General features: G+C 42.7%; 1 protein-coding gene across 1 annotated transcript in view; it reads left to right on the forward strand.

The window, feature by feature from the left end:
* Positions 1–7,935: 7,935 nt before the first annotated feature.
* The window catches only part of LOC128643582 (calcium-binding protein 2), a 157,220-nt gene continuing 146,923 nt past the window's right edge, over positions 7,936–18,232 (forward strand). The window contains exons 1-3 of the mRNA XM_053696424.1: positions 7,936–8,241; positions 14,632–14,662; positions 15,906–16,049. Of these exons, the coding sequence (XP_053552399.1) occupies positions 7,936–8,241; positions 14,632–14,662; positions 15,906–16,049 (481 nt within the window). The remainder of the gene's footprint in view (positions 8,242–14,631; positions 14,663–15,905; positions 16,050–18,232) is intronic.

The following is an 18,232-nucleotide window of genomic DNA, read 5'->3' on the forward strand; positions in this document are numbered from 1 at the left end:
TTGGCCTCTAGTTATGAAGCTCCGTATTTTGCTGCATTCGCCGGCCCAATGCGCTCGCCTAAGCTCGCCTAACATCGCCGCCGCGGACCTGAATACGTTCACCAAAGTTATCAAGAAAGCTGTCAAGAAGCCGCGCACCAAATACGGAGCGATGAGCAGCGGACTGTTGTTAACTGACAGTCATCGATCTCGCTGCTCATCGGCTTCTTCGCAGCTTTCTTGCTAGCCTGTCACTAAGCACCCACACTATGCTATACAGTATTTCCCCCTAAACCGCCGCTCCCGGAGCCCCCCGCACCTAAATAAACTTATTACCCCCTAAACCGCCGCGCCCAGACCCCGCCGCAACTATAATTAATATATTAACCCCTAAACCGCCGCTCCCGGACCCCGCCACCACTATAATAAACTTATTACCCCCTAAACTGCCGCTCCCGGACCACGCTGCAACTATAATAAATATATTACCCCCTAAACCGCCACTCCCGGACCCCGCCACAACTTTAATAAATATATTAACCCCTAAACCGCCGCTCCCGGACCCCGCCGCCACCTACATTAAATTTATTAACCCTTATCCTTACCCCCCTACACCGCCACCACCTACAGTACATTGATTAACCCCTAATCTACCCCCCCTACACCGCCGCCACTATATTAAATGAATTAACCCCTAAACCTAAGTCTAACCCTAACACCCCCCTAACAAATATTATTTAAATTAATCTAAATAAATATTGCTATCATTAAATAAATTAATCCTATTTAAAACTAAATACTTACCAATAAAATAAACCCTAAGATAGCTACAATATAATTAATAATTAAATTGTAGCTATTTTAGGGTTTATTTCTATTTTACAGGCAACTTTGTATTTATTTTAACTACGTACAATAGCTATTAAATAGTTAATAACTATTTAATAGCTACCTATTTAAAATAATTACAAAATTACCTGTAAAATAAATCCTAACCTAAGTTATAAATACACCTAACACTACACTATCAATAAATTAATTAAATAAATTAACTACAATGATCTAAAATAAAATACAATTAAATAAACTAAACTATATTACAAAAAAAACAAACACTAAATTACAAAAAATAAAAAAATATTACAAGAAGTTTAATCTAATTACACCTAATCTAAGCCACCTAATAAAATAAAAAATCCCCCCAAAATAATAAAATTCCCTACCCTAAACTAAATTACAAAAGTAACCAGCTCTTTTACCAGCCCTTAAAAGGGCTTTTTGCGGGGCATTGCCCCAAAGTAATCAGCTCTTTTACCTGTAAAAAAAAAAGCAATACAATACCCTCCCCAACATTACAACCCACCACCCACACACCCCTACTCTAAAACCCAACTGATCCCCCCTTAAATAAACCTTACACTACCCCATTGAAGATCACCCTATCTTGAGCCGTCTTCACCCAACCGGGCCGAACTCTTCATCCGATGCGGGCACAAGTGGTCCTCCAGCCGGGCAGAAGTCTTCATCCGATCGGCGCAGAAGAGGTCCTCCATCCAGCAGAAATCTTCATCCAAGCGGCATCTTCTATCTTCATCCTTCTGGCGATGAGCGGCTCCATCTTGAAGACCTCCGGCGCAGAACATCCATCTCTGCCGACGACTACCGACGAATGACTGGTCCTTTAAATTACATCATCCAAGATGGCGTCCCTCGAATTCCGATTGGCTGATAGGATTCTATCAGCCAATCGGAATTAAGGTAGGAAAAATCCGATTGGCTGATGTAATGAGCCAATCGGATTGAAGTTCAATCCAATTGGCTGATTGGATCAGCCAATAGAATGCAACGTCAATTCTATTGGCTGATCCAATCAGCCAATCGGATTGAACTTCAATCCGATTGGTTGATTACATAAGCCGATTGGATTTTTCCTACCTTAATTCCGATTGGCTGATAGAATCCTATCAGCCAATTGGAATTCGAGGGACGCCATCTTGGATGACATCATTTAAAGGACCAGTCATTCGTCGGGTAGTCGTTGGCAGAGATGGATGTTCCGCGCCGGAAGGATGAAGATAGAAGATGCCGCTTGGATGAAGATTTCTGCCGGATGGAGGACCTCTTCTGTGCCGATCGGATGAAGACTTCTGCCCGGCTGGAGGACCACTTGTGCCCGCATCGGATAAAGAGTTCGGCCCGGTTGGGTGAAGAGAGACGGCTCAAGGTAGGGTGATCTTCAATGGGGTAGTGTTAGGTTTATTTAAGGAGAGATTGGGTGGGTTTTAGAGTAGGGGTGTGTGGGTGGTGGGTTGTAATGTTGGGGGGGTATTGTATTGCTTTTTTTTTTTACAGGTAAAAGAGCTGATTACTTTGGGGCAATGCCACGCAAAAAGCCCTGTTAAGGGCTGGTAAAAGAGCTGGTTACTTTTGTAATTTAGTTTAGGGTAGGGAATTTTATTATTTTGGGGGGATTTTTTATTTTATTAGGGGGCTTAGATTAGGTGTAATTAGATTAAACTTCTTGTAATTTTTTTTATTTTTTTAAATTTAGTGTTTGTTTTTATAATATAGTTTAGTTTATTTAATTGTATTTTATTTTAGATCATTGTAGTTAATTTATTTAATTAATTTATTGATAGTGTAGTGTTAGGTGTATTTGTAACTTAGGTTAGGATTTATTTTACAGGTAATTTTGTAATTATTTTAACTAGGTAGCTATTAAATAGTTATTGTACCTGTAAAATATATGTATTGTTGCCTGTAAAATAGAAATAAACCCTAAAATAGCTACAATGTAATTATTAATTATATTGTAGCTATCTTAGGGTTTATTTTATCGGTAAGTATTTAGTTTTATATAGGATTAATTTATTTAATGATAGGAATATTTATTTAGATTAATTTAAATAATATTTAAGTTAGGGGGGTGTTAGGGTTAGGGTTAGACTTAGGTTTAGGGGTTAATTAATTTAATATAGTGGCGGCGGTGTAGGGGGGTAGATTAGGGGTTAATCAATGTACTGTAGGTGGCGGCGGTGTAGGGGGGGCAGGATATGGGGTTAATAAATGTAATGTAGGTGGCGGCGGGCTCCGGGAGCGGTGGTTTAGGGGTTAATATATTTATTATAGTGGCGGCGGGGTCCGGGAGCGGCGGTTTAGGGGTTAATATATTTATTATAGTTGCGGTGGGGTCCGGAATCGGCGGTTTAGGGGTTAAACAATTAATTTATTTGCGGCGGGGTCCGGGATCAGCAGGATAGGGGTTAATAACTTTATGTAGGTGGCGGCGGTATAGGGGGCGGCAGATTAGGGGTTAATTGGTATAATGTAGGTGGCGCAGGGTCCGGGAGCGGCGGTTTAGGGGTTCATATAATTTTTATAGTGGCAGCGGGGTCCGGGAGCGGCGGTTTAGGGGTTAATAAGTATAAAGTAGGCGGCGGGGGTGTAGGGGGGACAGATTGGGTGTTTAGACTCGGGGTACATGTTAGGGTGTTAGGTGCAGACACTTCCCAAAGAAATCAATGGGATATCGGGCAGCAGCAAACATAAGCTCTCGCTGCTGTCAGACTCCTATTGATTCCTATGGGATCCGCCTCCTCCAGGGCGGCGGATTGAAAACCAGGTACGCTGGCCCGAAATAGTGGCGAGCGTACCTGGTTGTTCTTTGATAACTAGCAAAAGTAGTCAGATTGTGCTGAACTTGCGTTCGGAACATCTGGAGTGATGTAACCATCGATCTGTGTCGGACTGAGTCCGGCGGATCGTAGTTACGTCACTAGATTCTACCTTTGCCAGGCTGTAGGGCTTGATAACTACAGCGAATCAGCCTCGCCACAAATACGCTGCGGAATTTCAGCGTATTTGCGGTTGACGGCTTGATAACTAGAGGCCTTTATGTAGACTGTAGTGGCTTAGAAACAGGCAGAAATTTAGAGGTTTAAATGTTATAAAGTATATTAATATAATGTCAGCACACCGTTTGTGTAAGCCTCTATAATTCTATAATACTGCTTAAATAAAGAGCACTTCAGGACTCTTATCGGATCTTTATAGTGACTGCTTTATAGCATTCACACATGCTACGTAAAGCGTATTTCAACCGCCAGACTTACTCAGCCTTCTGTAGCTGCAACCTGCAACCAGACTCTTCCGTGAACTTCCTGGCACAAAATGGGAAACCGATCCTCTGTCCACTGGTCTCTTAGGGGCATACAAGGGTAAAAGGCATTTTGTCTTACCGGACCGCTACACTGTGAACCGCAACACTGTGGGCTAGTGGATCAATGCTCCCCTCTGCCAATTCAATAGCCCGGGAATCTAATCCAGCCTCGATCCTGTCCTGTGTTGTCACTGATGGTGCCCGGCTAAAATAACAAGTTCCTTCTTGCTTGTTCAAATTGAAAGCAACAAAATGGAATATCCGGGCTCCAAAGTAAAAATAGTGAGTACAAGCTGGTCTGACACATTTCGGCTTTCTAGTGCACCATTATCATAGACCTTAATTTACAAACACTCACCTGGGGCTTTAGAACGCCAAGCCATATTGGCTTCACGCCCACATTAACCCTAATCACTCCAAACCAAATGTGCACACATCATAAAAACTCCTAAGAAATGTATTAATATACAAATGCAATTAGTACAATTATAATACAGCCCAATTCACAGTTGATCCTATATCAGTTAATATCTGTTTTAACATCCACTATAGGGTCATCTGTGATTTGGGCTGTATTATTATTATTCTTTATTTATAAAGCGCCAGCAGATTCCACAGCGCTGTCCATGGGTAACAAAGATAAAAGTACAGTACAATATGAGACACCAGACAAAATTTAACAAACAAATACAGGGGGAATTGGGGGCACTGTTCCCATTGGAACTTACAATCTAGATGGGTAGGAGGGTGAGAAACAGGAGGTGGGGACAGCAAAGGTGGGAATGGTATTAGTGAGGAGTTAGATGAGGGCAGCTATTAGGTAAGTGGAATTCATTAGTTACTGATTTGGTGATAAGCTTCCCTGAATAAGAAGGTCTCTAGGGAACATTTAAAGGAGGAGAGGTTGGGGGAAAGTCTGACAGCTCGAGGAAGTGCGTTCCAGAGGGTCTGTGCCACATGAGATTGTACTAAATGCATTTGTATATTAATACATTTCTTAGAAGTGTTTATGATGCTCTTTATGCTGTTAAGTAATTTGAGAAAATGAACTGTTGTAATTTAAATTGTATATATATATATATATATATATATATATATATATATATATATATATATGTTACAAAGTAACGGGTAGCTATGAAATGTATGCACTAATAACTGAATATCATTTTATTCATTGATGTGTGCACATTTGGTTTGGAGTGATTAGGGTTAATGTGGGGTTCAAAAACCCCAGGTGAGTGTTTGTAAATTAAGATCTATGATTACAGCGCACTAGCAAGACGAAACACGTCAGACCAGCTTGTACTCACTATTTGAACTTTGGATACAATAAAGTAACTTTTTGTTTTACTTTATAGCCCGGATATTCCTTTTTGTATATTAATATAACAATGTTGGTTGTGCAAAGCTGGGGAATGGGTATTAAAGGTGTAATCTATCATTTTAAACAATAACAATTTCAGTATAGACTGTCCCTTTAAGTAAAAGGTATCATTCTTAGTTTTGCTTAAAAAAATGTTAAATCTCATTTGCAATTAAATTAACAGCACAATCTCCCACTTTATGCAAATCTTGTAGAGACATCCAATTCTCTTGCAAGTCAATAAGGACTTAGATTTTGTGTGCTGTGCAGTGAAATCCAACAGACGTGACCTTTTTTAAGCCTTATTATGTTGACTCCCCCATCACGAACCACCACCCCCAGTTAGATCTTGGTGCCTGTCTGCTTTCCTATCCAATGAGCAACCATAGCACATGAATATTGCCATCAATGTGGGTCACGTTCATCATATAACATGAATGGTAAGCAATCTGCTGTGCTGACACTGTTCTGAATCAGTATCAGTTACCTTCCAGGTGACATTGTGTTCCACCAGTGTTCTGTCAGAGACTGCACCTTTTACCACCTAGAAGAAAACACCCACATTTGCAATCAGCTGCCCAATCAGCCTTGTTATTTTTTTTATTTATTTTTTGCCATCTGCTTGGTAATACCTCATGGGTGGAGTCCTTTATCTAGATGACTGTGCATTTTTGTGTTTTTCATATAATGTGGAAACTTTATCAACACTGCCTTTCTTTTGGCTGGTACCACTGCTTGTGCTGATGATGATAGTTAATATTTTGGGAGTACTCTATATTTTTTGGGAATATTGCTTATCCATATTGATTGGTCTTAAACTATTGTAGTAGCAGTAAAGAGAGCAATAATTCAAACTGTTTGGATCCATGTGACTGTAATCTGAAAACAATATACCCCTTCACATTAATATCAAACCTAATAAAAGCAAGTATAATGATCAATCTCATACTGGACTTTTTAGGGATAAATACAAGCCTGACGTATGTTCCACCATCTGGCTTTATAAACCATCAACACACCATTCAAATTGCATTAATAATTACACACCTTCATATTAAAAGGACACTGAACCCAATTTTTTTCTTTCGTGATTCAGGTAGAGCATGACATTTTAAGCAACTTCCTAATTTACTTTTATTATCAAATTTTCTTCATTCTCTCAATATCTTTATTTGAAATGCAAGAATGTAAGTTAAGATGCCGGCCCATTTTTGGTGAACAACCTGGGTTGTTCTTGCTGATTGGTGGATAAATTCATCCACCAATAAAAAAGTGCTGTCCAGAGTTCTGAATAAAAAAAATACAGATTGTTAAACTTAAAGTTTCAACACACACACTTAAAGGGATATTATTTTATATACTCAGAGCAATTGCACACCATATTGCAAAATATCTGCATACACTGAGCAATTGCACACCTCATTACACAATACCTTGATATGAATATAATTTTTTTTATTATTATTAAACCATCAACACACCAAACAAATTGCATCAATAGTACACACCTTCATATAAACCAACCATATGATCATAGTTAATCACATGACAAAACAATCATGTGATTGATTGACTAGCATTATATAATTGGTCTATTTCGTATTGGTTAAAGGGACACTGAACCCAAATTTTTTATTTTCTGATTCAGATAGAGCATGCAATTTTAAGCAACTTTCTAATTTACTCCTATTATCAATTTTTCTTCGTTCTCTTGCTATATTTATTTGAAAAAGAATGCATCTAAGCTTTTTTATGTGTTGTTATCTAATATATAACATAGTATATAAAACATAATTGCTGTAAAAGCATTTACTGAAAACCCATTCATTTTATTATTAATTAAATTACAATTATAATACTATTTAATATTATTTTTTTAAAGCAGAGTCAGAACTGAATATAGCTGTGAATGTTTTTATACCCTCTAGTTTTTTATTGCTTGATTCATATAATGTCCAAACTCTGCCTATAATTAATTAAAATCTCCTTCCAAAGATTATATTTGAGCTAGATTCTCAGTTTTATTTTTTCCTATATACTGCAAAAATGAAGGTCTTAAAATACATTAGCTAGATACCATCCTATAAAGAATATTATTATAAAGAACCAGGTAATATTAATTGCAATATATAAAAATATGTGAAGAATATATGCATGACTTCAAAGCATATAGTTATGGATGATGTATGAGCCACAAATTACACTGCAATGCAAAATAGTTCTTTATATACACTTTGCATGTACATATGTGTCTGTGTGTCTGTGCTCGTCTACACACAGAGTTATGCTCACATGTCCCAACAATAATCCCTTTAAACTCTTTACCAAGGCTAAGAACAAGTTGTTGTTATTAGATTACTCTTAATCCTGTGCTGTCTCTAAATCACTGAGCAACCATCTCTCAACGACTCAGACTGTTCAAAATCATCCCATGTCTCACAACACCAGAGCAGAGAAAACCACCACTCTAGAGAGAGACGGGGTCAAACGAAGCCCTGGGGCAAAAAACAAAGGTGGAGTAGACTTAGGGGGCAAGAAAGGAACAACAGATGTTCATGAAGGTAGCCTTAAAGTAGGGCATGATGGGACAGGACATGGCAGAAAGAGCCCTCAAGGAGGGCATGAGGAGGGACATAATTCAAGTGGAAGGGGACATCACAGGGGCAAAAGGGTGAGCGATACCCAGAGCATTACAACAAAGACCTACTCACCCTTTTTGAATTCACTCTTCAGCAAGGTGAGTGAAAATAAGTAACACAATGACAGTTTTTGTGACATTGGCTGAAAATGTGGATGACAAAGGTGACAATGTAGAAGAAACAAATGTGTGTGACGCTGAAAGAGTGTCATTAGCACAGGCAGTTTCTGTGACACTGTCTGTTTCTAACACAATGTGACACTGATTGAAAATGTATATGACAACAAATAACAACATATGCAACAAAGTTAATTATGGGGTGATAGCAAATTACATAAAGTCTTGTGTGGCACTAGCACACACACATTCAGACACAGTATGTGTAAATTTGGAATTCAATATATATGACATTGTGGGACCATGCCAGTGGCCCTGATACTGTATGTGACATAGATTATGTGTTTGATGCTGACTGACAATATGTATGACATGAACTGCATGATTCAAACCAATGAATACCAATGTATTGACCATGTTTGTGGTCTATAAAATGTGTGTCACTGTGATACTGATTGTATATGGGACAACTGGTGACAGTGTGGGTGAAAATAAAACAGTATATAGCACACATTGATTGGATTGAGATCTTAAAAACAAATTACCTTTGTAAGGCTATGAGCAAGACATTGTATAATTTATGAAATGCCGCTGAGAGATGGACCGCTTAGTAGCCTGGATTCCTATTGCTGAAGAGGGGAGAAACTGCTTTCCATAGTATTCTATATGAGTCTCGCAAATGTAGAATAATCCCCCTTAGCTGTAGTACAGCTAGGATACCCTTCTGCCCACAAAAACGAGTCAACGCTGCGATTGAGGGACAACCAAGAACTGAGGACTGGGATGCCCAGCCTGCTTTTTATTAGGTTACATGCACACAGGGCACTCCCAGGGGGGGAAGCATAAAATCCCCCATCACACATTTAGACAAAGCCCTTGGACAGGCCACCGCAGATAACAAGTACACACAAGAAAACAATTGAGTCCTTCTTATCACCTAGCAGTGAATGCTTATCACAAACTTAATTACAGTACACAATATGCTAGGAAACCTGCCTCAGAAAATAGTTTTCTCAAAACTGAACAGAGTTAACCCTTTATGAAATGATACTTGTTACAGTTTTCTTGGAGCCCTTCTTAGGCGCTGGCTTGGCTGGTTCAGGCATTGCTGCTGGGAAATAAGTTTCTTCACAACAAAATAACTAATGCTTCTGTAACAGTGCTCCCTTTCTGTGGAACACTCTGGCAGACACGGTCTGACCCCTTTTCGGGGCAGACTAAGGCTGTCCAGACCGCTGGTTATGCAGGGCTGAGGTCGGTTTGTCTGGACAACCCGTCGGCGTTGCCATTCTGTTTCCCAGGTCTGTAAGTAATGGTGAAATTGAAGGGTTGCAACGATAAACTCCAACGTAATAGCCTGCCATTATCTCCAGAGACCCGGTTCAGCCACACCAACGGGTTATGGTCGGTGACCAGAGTGAACTCCTGCCCATATAAATAGGGAGTCAATTTCTTTAATGCCCACACCAAAGCCAAACACTCCTTTTCGACCGCTGCATAGCTGACTTCGCGGGGCAGGAGCTTCCGGCTGATGTAGGCAACTGGATGCTCCCCTCCATCTTCGCCTACTTGGCTGAGGACGGCTCCCAGCCCGAACATGGAAGCATCTGTGTGGACGATAAAACGTTTGTTAAGGGCTGGAGCCGCCAAGACAGGAGCGTTAATTAGAGCATTTTTGAGAGCCTGGAAAGCCGTTTCACAGTGGGGAGACCACAGGACCTGTCGAGGTAAGTTCTTCTTGGTCAAGTCAGTCAGGGGTTTGGCAAGTGTGCTGTAGTCTGGTACGAACCGTCTATAGTACCCTGCCGTGCCCAGGAAGGCTAGGACCTGAGTCTTAGTGATGGGGGTGGGCCAATTGGCGACAGCTTCTATCTTGGCCGGCTCTGGTCGCTGCTTTCCACACCCCACCCGGTGACCCAGGTACTGTACCTCGGCCATCCCAAAGTGGCATTTTTCTGGCTTCAGAGTCAGGCCAGCAGCCCGGATCTGATCCAGAACCATTCCTATGTGAGCTAAGTGGTCCTCCCATGACTCACTGTGGATCGCTATGTCGTCCAGGTAGGCGCAAGCAAAACTCTGGAAGCCATCCAGGAGCCTATCCACCAAGCGCTGGAATGTAGCTGGGGCATTCTTCATCCCAAACGGCATTACCCTAAACTGATATAAGCCGAATGGGGTGACGAATGCCGACTTGGGGATAGCCTCCGGGGCCAGGGGAATCTGCCAGTAACCTTTGCAGAGGTCAATAGTGGTCAGGTAATTTCCCCTGGCTATACGATCGAGTAGCTCGTCTACCCTGGGCATAGGGTAAGCGTCCGTCACGGTCTTTTCATTGAGCCTCCGATAGTCTACGCAGAACCGGGTGGTCCCATCTTTCTTGGGCACCAAGACAACTGGGGAGGCCCAGGGACTATCGGAGGGCTCAATTACCCCGAGTTGGAGCATCTCATCGATCTCCTTCTTCATTCCTATCCTAACTGCTTCAGGGATTCGGTACGGAGCCTGGCGCAAGGGAGCTTGTCCCGGAGTATCTACCTGGTGGGTGGTTAAAGTAGTGTACCCTGGCTTCGGGGAGAAGGTGAGGTGTTTGGACTGTAGGAGTTGGTTGAGCTGCTCCCTTTCAGTGGGGCTAAGTCGGTCTCCTATCTGAACCTGAGCCACTATACCTGTGGGGAGACTCTTTTCTAATAGGTCTGGAATGGGTAGACTGTCGGGGCCTTCCTGAGAGGAACAACATATGGCCGTCACGTTCTCTGGTCGCTCAAAATATTCCTTGAGCATGTTTACATGGAATGTCTTTCTAAGATTGTTGTCGTGGCAGCTAGCTATCACATAAGTGGTGTCTCCCCTTTTCTCTACGATCTGGTAGGGGCCCTGCCAGGACGCCTGCAATTTGTCTGTCTTCACCGGCTTAAGTACTAACACCTTTTGTCCTATGGTAAAGATTCTCTTTCGGGCCCCCCGATCGTACCATACTTTCTGTCTTCTCTGGGCCGACTGGAGATTAGCCCGCACGGATTTGGCTAATTGCTCCATTCGGTCCCTGAGTTCCAGCACGTATGGCACAATGGGGACACCGTCAGTCTCCATCTCTCCCTCCCAGTGCTCCCGGATCAGGTTTAGGGGTCCCCGTACCTTTCTTCCGTAGAGCAACTCGAAGGGAGAGAACCCTGTCGTTTCCTGGGGCACCTCCCGATAAGCAAAAAGGAGGTGCGGCAGGAAGCGTTCCCAGTCTCGGTATTCCTGAGTGAACGTCTTGAGCATTTGCTTGAGGGTCCCATTGAACCTCTCACACAGCCCGTTCGTCTGGGGGTGGTATGGGGAGCTCAGGAGGGACTTAATTTTGCAAACCTGCCAGAGTTGTTGGGTCAATTCAGCCGTAAATTGGGTGCCTCGGTCGGATAGGATTTCTTTTGGAAATCCTACCCGGGAGAACACCTGTACTAGTGCATTCGCTACCGTATCCGCTTGTATGTTGGATAGGGCGACAGCCTCTGGGTACCTGGTAGCGTAGTCCACTACGGTAAGAATGTAGCGCTTACCGGAGGGACTAGGGGTAGCCAGTGGTCCCACTAGGTCAATAGCAACCCGGCTGAAGGGTTCCTCTACAATGGGCATATTTACTAGATGGGCTTTAGGGTGATCGCCTCGCCTTCCTACTCGTTGACACACATCGCAGGTGTTACAGTAAGTTCTAACGTCGGCGTGTACCCCTGGCCAAAAGAACGTGTGAGTAATGCGGTGTAGGGTACGGGTTACAGCTAGGTGGCCTGCTAAGGGGATGTCATGGCCTATCTTGAGGATTTCTTGACGGTATTTGTGGGGCACTACCAGCTGTCGCCTACGCTGTCCCCTTTTCTCTGTCCAGCGGTATAGTTTCCCTTTTTCCCATAAGAATGTTTCATTATCTGCCCCGCCCCCTCCGGTCTCTGCTCGTTCCCGGTACTTTTGTAAGGTCGGGTCAGTCTTAGACTCTGTCTCGAAAGCATCTGGGGTGTCCCAGGGTATGGGGCCTAACATGTCAGGCAATGTCGGGGTAGGTCTTACCTGTGTCTCCCGCACTGGTGAGAGTTCTCGCTCCGTCCGGGCTTGGGCCCGTGTAGTCACTGGGTCCGCCTCGTTGTTGCATACTGGAGCATAGGCAGAAGTCATGGGGCCCAAATCATTGCCCAGTAGTACTTCGGCAGGTAAATTATCCATTATGCCCACGTTCACAGCCCCCTTTCCCGCTCCCCAATCAAGATGCACTTTAGCTGTTGGAATTTTGTACACATCCCCCCCCGCCACTCTAACGGCCACAGTCTGTCCAGATCGCTTGTGCTCCGGCACCAAATGATTCTGTACCAGCGTGATAGTAGCCCCTGTGTCTCTCAATCCCTCGGTAGATCGCCCCTCGAGCCATACCTTCTGCCGATGGTGCTGGCGGTTATCTGAGGCAGCATATACAGGGTCCGCCTCGTGAAGCGGCCCCAAATATTCCTCCATAGGGGCCTCTTGGTTAACACAGAGGGTCCGGGCCGGACGATATGCCCCAGAGGGGTAATTGTAATTCCTGGGTGTCTGGTGCGTATTAAGGGGGCAGCTAGCCATGAAATGCCCTGGTTGCTTGCATCGGTGGCAAGTCGGTCTGGGACGCTCAGAGCTGTTATTGGGTGGTCCTGAGTGTCGGGCGGGCCCTGCGGGCACCGGGGCTCGGAATTCAGCACGAGGGGGTGCACGGTAAACCTCTCTGGGTTCGTGAAGACGGGAGTCATAATGTTCATCGGCCAATTTGGCTGCTTCTTCTAAGGTAGAAGGTCGCCTGTCTCGCAGCCATTCCTTCCCTTGCTGTTCCATGCCATTATAAAAATGTTCTAAGAGAAACAATTGTAAAATTTCCTCACCAGTCACCGCTTTACTTCCGCTCATCCAGTGATTTGCCGCTCTCCGCATTCGGTGCGCCCATTCCATATGGGTATCGTTAGGCTTCTTTTTCGTGCCCCGAAACTGTCGGCGATACGCGTCCGGAGTTACTGCGTACCGTCGCAACAGTGTCTCCTTAACTAGCTCATACTGTGTCACTTCCTCAGCACCCAGAGTACGAAAGGCTTCCAGGGCTCGCCCGGATAGTTTCCCAGACAATATCGTGGGCCACTCCCTGTTGGGAATCTGGTGCAGGGCACATTGCCTTTCGAAGTCCGCCAAATATTCATCAATCCCTGTCTCGCTCTCTAGGAAGGGTCGAAATGCCGCATAGGGTATCTTGGGCCTCCCAGCATTTTCGACAGGGATGATTACCTGCGGGGCTTCAGCATTGCGGTGTGCGTTCGCTAGGTTGAGTTCGTGGGCTCGAGTCTCTCGTATATCCTTGTCCGCTTCCGCCATCAACTGCTGTACCAATTCCATGGAGGGGTTCGGCCCGTACAGTGAGAGCCTCTCCCGAACAATCCTGGTTTTTTCGTCACTAATCGTGGTCGGTGTTTCCGCCATTGTGAAGCTCTGATCCAGTTCGGTCAATTCTGCGATCAGCTCTCTCCTCGGCCGGTTGCTGGCGTACCCCCCTCTGCTTTCAAGTAAATCCTTTAGGGTTGTACGCTTCAATTTTTTGTAAGCGCTCTCCATCCGTTCTGTACCTCTCCTAGGAAATCCAGGAAAAATCCCACCGCTGCCGCCAAATGTTACGGTTACCCTTAGTCTCGCTGAGAGATGGACCGCTTAGTAGCCTGGATTCCTATTGCTGAAGAGGGGAGAAACTGCTTTCCATAGTATTCTATATGAGTCTCGCAAATGTAGAATAATCCCCCTTAGCTGTAGTACAGCTAGGATACCCTTCTGCCCACAAAAACGAGTCAACGCTGCGATTGAGGGACAACCAAGAACTGAGGACTGGGATGCCCAGCCTGCTTTTTATTAGGTTACATGCACACAGGGCACTCCCAGGGGGGGAAGCATAAAATCCCCCATCACACATTTAGACAAAGCCCTTGGACAGGCCACCGCAGATAACAAGTACACACAAGAAAACAATTGAGTCCTTCTTATCACCTAGCAGTGAATGCTTATCACAAACTTAATTACAGTACACAATATGCTAGGAAACCTGCCTCAGAAAATAGTTTTCTCAAAACTGAACAGAGTTAACCCTTTATGAAATGATACTTGTTACAGTTTTCTTGGAGCCCTTCTTAGGCGCTGGCTTGGCTGGTTCAGGCATTGCTGCTGGGAAATAAGTTTCTTCACAACAAAATAACTAATGCTTCTGTAACATGCTTTATTTATTTATTTATTGTAGAATTATTGCACACAACACGCAGATATGAGAGCCAGTATCATTACACAACCAGCTTTAGAACAATTTTACTTTATTAACCTATTATGTTATTTTTAAAACAGGAAAGAGATTTGGCCCCTGAGGAAATGGATGGTAAGTAAAATATCTAAATGTCTATAGACAAATCTTAGCCATTTTTAGCTATAGTGACTTAATGCAATTAATGCAATCTCAGTTGTTCATTTGGGAACCATTGACCCTTCTGTATCTCATGCATTTATATATCTTTACTCTTTTGCTTGTTTGCTTGTTTCATCTTCCTGTCTCTCTCTGTAATTATATACCTCAGACTAGGTCCTATGTTTGTTATAATTGCTAGTAACATAGTCTTACATAACAGCAATCCTGTTGCTATAAATCACAGCTTGAGGGTTATCAATCTCCTGTAAGCAGTTAGTTAGCCAATCACTACAAGGGAACTACTCTCAAATGCCAACACCAGCTATTTCTTTCAGTGAGAGCTCTCAAACATTAACAGCACCTCACACCTGTTGCTTTTAAGTGCAGTTGCAATGTGCACACAGACCTTTTTCATTACACCTTGCTTTGATCTGGTGCACTTACACCTGGTGAGAGGCAGCCTAACATTTGATGAGAAAGGATAAAGAAAAATAAATTCTCTACCATACCGGGGTAAAAGTTGGTTCTTGTCAATAGCCCCCACCCTTTAATTGTAACTTAGCTCTTTACTGCAATTAACCATACCAATGATGTCCCCGCCAGCCTGTCCAAAATCCCACTACATGATTTCCCCTAACTGAAATACTTTCCAAAACCCAACTGACCCTCCCAACATGGAGGCCATGGGGGTAGGTAGATTACATAGCACCTCCCCTTAACACCCAGGAATTCTGCCAATATCTAAGGATCCCCTGAGAGCTAACCCCAGTAAAACAATCTCACCTGAATCACCTTCAGCCTCTTTCAGGAAGCAGGAACAGCATTTCCCTCTGTTGCCTTACCCTGGAAAAGGGACCTTGTTGCTACTGGCTGAAAAACGCCGAGGATAGTTAATGCTGAGAATGAGATTACTGTATGTAATTTGCATTTTTCTGCTCTTATGAGGCTGCTGTCATTGCTGAAAAGGTCATTATGGTAGGTGTTACTATTGTTTTTCAGGGAGTTGAGTGCAGTGCAGAAGTCTAGAGGGACCATTTTTGATCTTGGACAGGGTTTCATTCTAGCAAGTAACTTTGTTTTTCCTTTTAGTGTCTCCCACTGTTTTCTATTCAGCCTGTGTCTGTCTCTTGGTTTCTGCCTACTTTGCTTTATGTCAGGTAAACTTATCTTACTTGGCTGTCTCTGAATTTCAAGTTTTGTGTTTATTTTTTTTTAGAGCTCCATGCAGCCTTTGTAGAGTTTGATGCAGATCAGGACGGGTACATTGGATACAAGGAGCTTGGAGAGTGCATGAGGACAATGGGGTATATGCCAACAGAGATGGAGCTGATTGAAATCTCCCAACACATAAAAATGAGAAGTAAGTGCTTCAGGCAATTATTTAATATTTTGTGAAGAAATTAAAAACAGTGTCTGATTGGCTTTTACTTTCTTTCACTATGAATTTATAAACTCTATAGTGAGAAAAAATCTCCAGTTCACGTGTAGGACCCGATTGTCTAACGTTCTCAGCTCATTAGAGATTCTCTAAGACCGTTTAGTCACAGTTTTCTGGAACGGCACATTTTCTCCAAAGAGCTAAGGGGCATACTTCACATTTCTATAAATTACAGTAGAATGCTCAATAAAAGTAGTAGGGTAAACATCATAATCAAAATAAACATTACAATGTGCATTAAAATGATGCAGTAAAATTCTTATTTGAAGTATGCAGAAAAATGTGTATTCAGGGTAAACAGTAAAATTGGAGTTCATTTACAGAGTGTCATTTAAAAATAGGAAGTTAAAGGAATATAAATCACAAAAAAAATTCTTTCATGATTTAGGTAGAACATACAATTTTAAACAACTTTCCAGTTTACTTCTATTATCATATTTGCTTCATTCTCATTCAGGCCCATTTATCAAGCTCCGTATGGAGCTTGAAGGGCCGTGTTTCTGGCGAGTCTTCAGACTCGCCAGAAACACAAGTTATGAAGCAGCGGTCTAAAGACCGCTGCTTCATAACCCTGTCCGCCTGCTCTGAGCAGGCGGACAGGAACCGCCGGAAATCAACCCGATCGAATACGATAGGGTTGATTGACAGCTCCCTGCTGGCGGCCGATTGGCCGCGAGTCAGCAGGGGGCGGCGTTGCACCAGCAGCTCTTGTGAGCTGCTGGTGCAATGTTAAATGTGGAGAGCGTATTGCTCTCCGCATTTAGCGAGGTCTTGCGGACCTGATCCGCAGTGTCGGATCAGGTCCGCAAGCCCTTTGATAAATGGGCCCCTTGGTATCATTTGTTAAAGAAGCAGCAATGCACTACTGTTTTCTAACTGAACAGATGGGTGAGCCAATGACAATCAGTATATTCTGTATATACAGCCACCAATCAGCACCTAGGACCTTGGTTATTTGCTGCTTCTGAGCTTACCTAGATACACCTTTCAGCAAAGGATAACAAGAGAAGGAAGCAAATTAAATAATAGGAGTAAATTAGAAAGTTGTTTTACATTGCAGGCTCTTTCTGAATCATTTTAAAATTTGGGTTTCATGTAGCTTTAAAATCATGACAAAAAGTACAAAATTTAAAGTTTTCTATTGTAAAATGAGTCTTGCTGCTTTGACTAGTGGGCTAGTTTCTTGGGTGTGTTTGAAGTTATCTCAGAGTGTTATTTAAAGTGAAAGTCAACCATACCGTTCTTAGCTGCTACAGTAGCCCACGGCCAAAAAAGGTTTTTTGCTAAGAGGTGACGTTTTCACCTTTTAGCCAATAGCTGTGCAGTAAATCCAGTTTGGCGCCCATGGGAGCCGGATTTAGTGCACAGCTATTGGCTAAGAGGTGAAAATGTCACCTGTTAGCAAAATATTTTTTAGCCGTGGGCTGCTGTAGCAGCTAAGAACGGCGATCGGTTGAAACAAATAAAGGAGTTTTCTACATGAAGTATCTTATACTTCATAAATGAAAGTGCCCTTTATTTGTTTCAATAGTCAACCCTAGCGCTTCAAAATGCTAGGGTTGACTTTCACTTTAAGCAAGTTATGCCTGCAAGTCTCAGTGTTTTATCTTGCCAAATATAAAACCAGCAAGTCTATCTCAAAATATGCAATGCATGTATTGAACTGATAACAAAAATACATTATACAAATTAGAGGTAAACACAAGTAAAAGTGCCATGGAAACACTTCAATTTGATTTGTATTTGCTTAAGAATGTTATCTGTACCAGGTGCTTCCTATCACATTCACTCTACCTTGGGAGATTCAAGAGATATTAATTACACTCTGTGACAGGTCTGCCTATGCAAGGGTTGGCATGACGATTTCACTCATGCTGGAGAAAGTTAAAGGTTTATATTCAGTAAATTAATTTTATATAATGAAGAATGAATTGGTTGTCTGGAAAATATTACTCATTTTTGTTGTTTGGTGATTAGTAAAGTTATATTTTGCAGCTGTTTGTTAAAGGGACAGTAACAACCTTGTGATTACAAGATATTTCTGTTGTTTTGCCATAGAATAACATATCAGCCAAGTATTAACTTTTTAAAAACAAATAAACATC

The sequence above is a fragment of the Bombina bombina genome, unplaced genomic scaffold, assembly GCF_027579735.1.
Source record: "Bombina bombina isolate aBomBom1 unplaced genomic scaffold, aBomBom1.pri scaffold_466, whole genome shotgun sequence".
NCBI classification, from domain to species: Eukaryota; Metazoa; Chordata; class Amphibia; order Anura; family Bombinatoridae; genus Bombina; species Bombina bombina.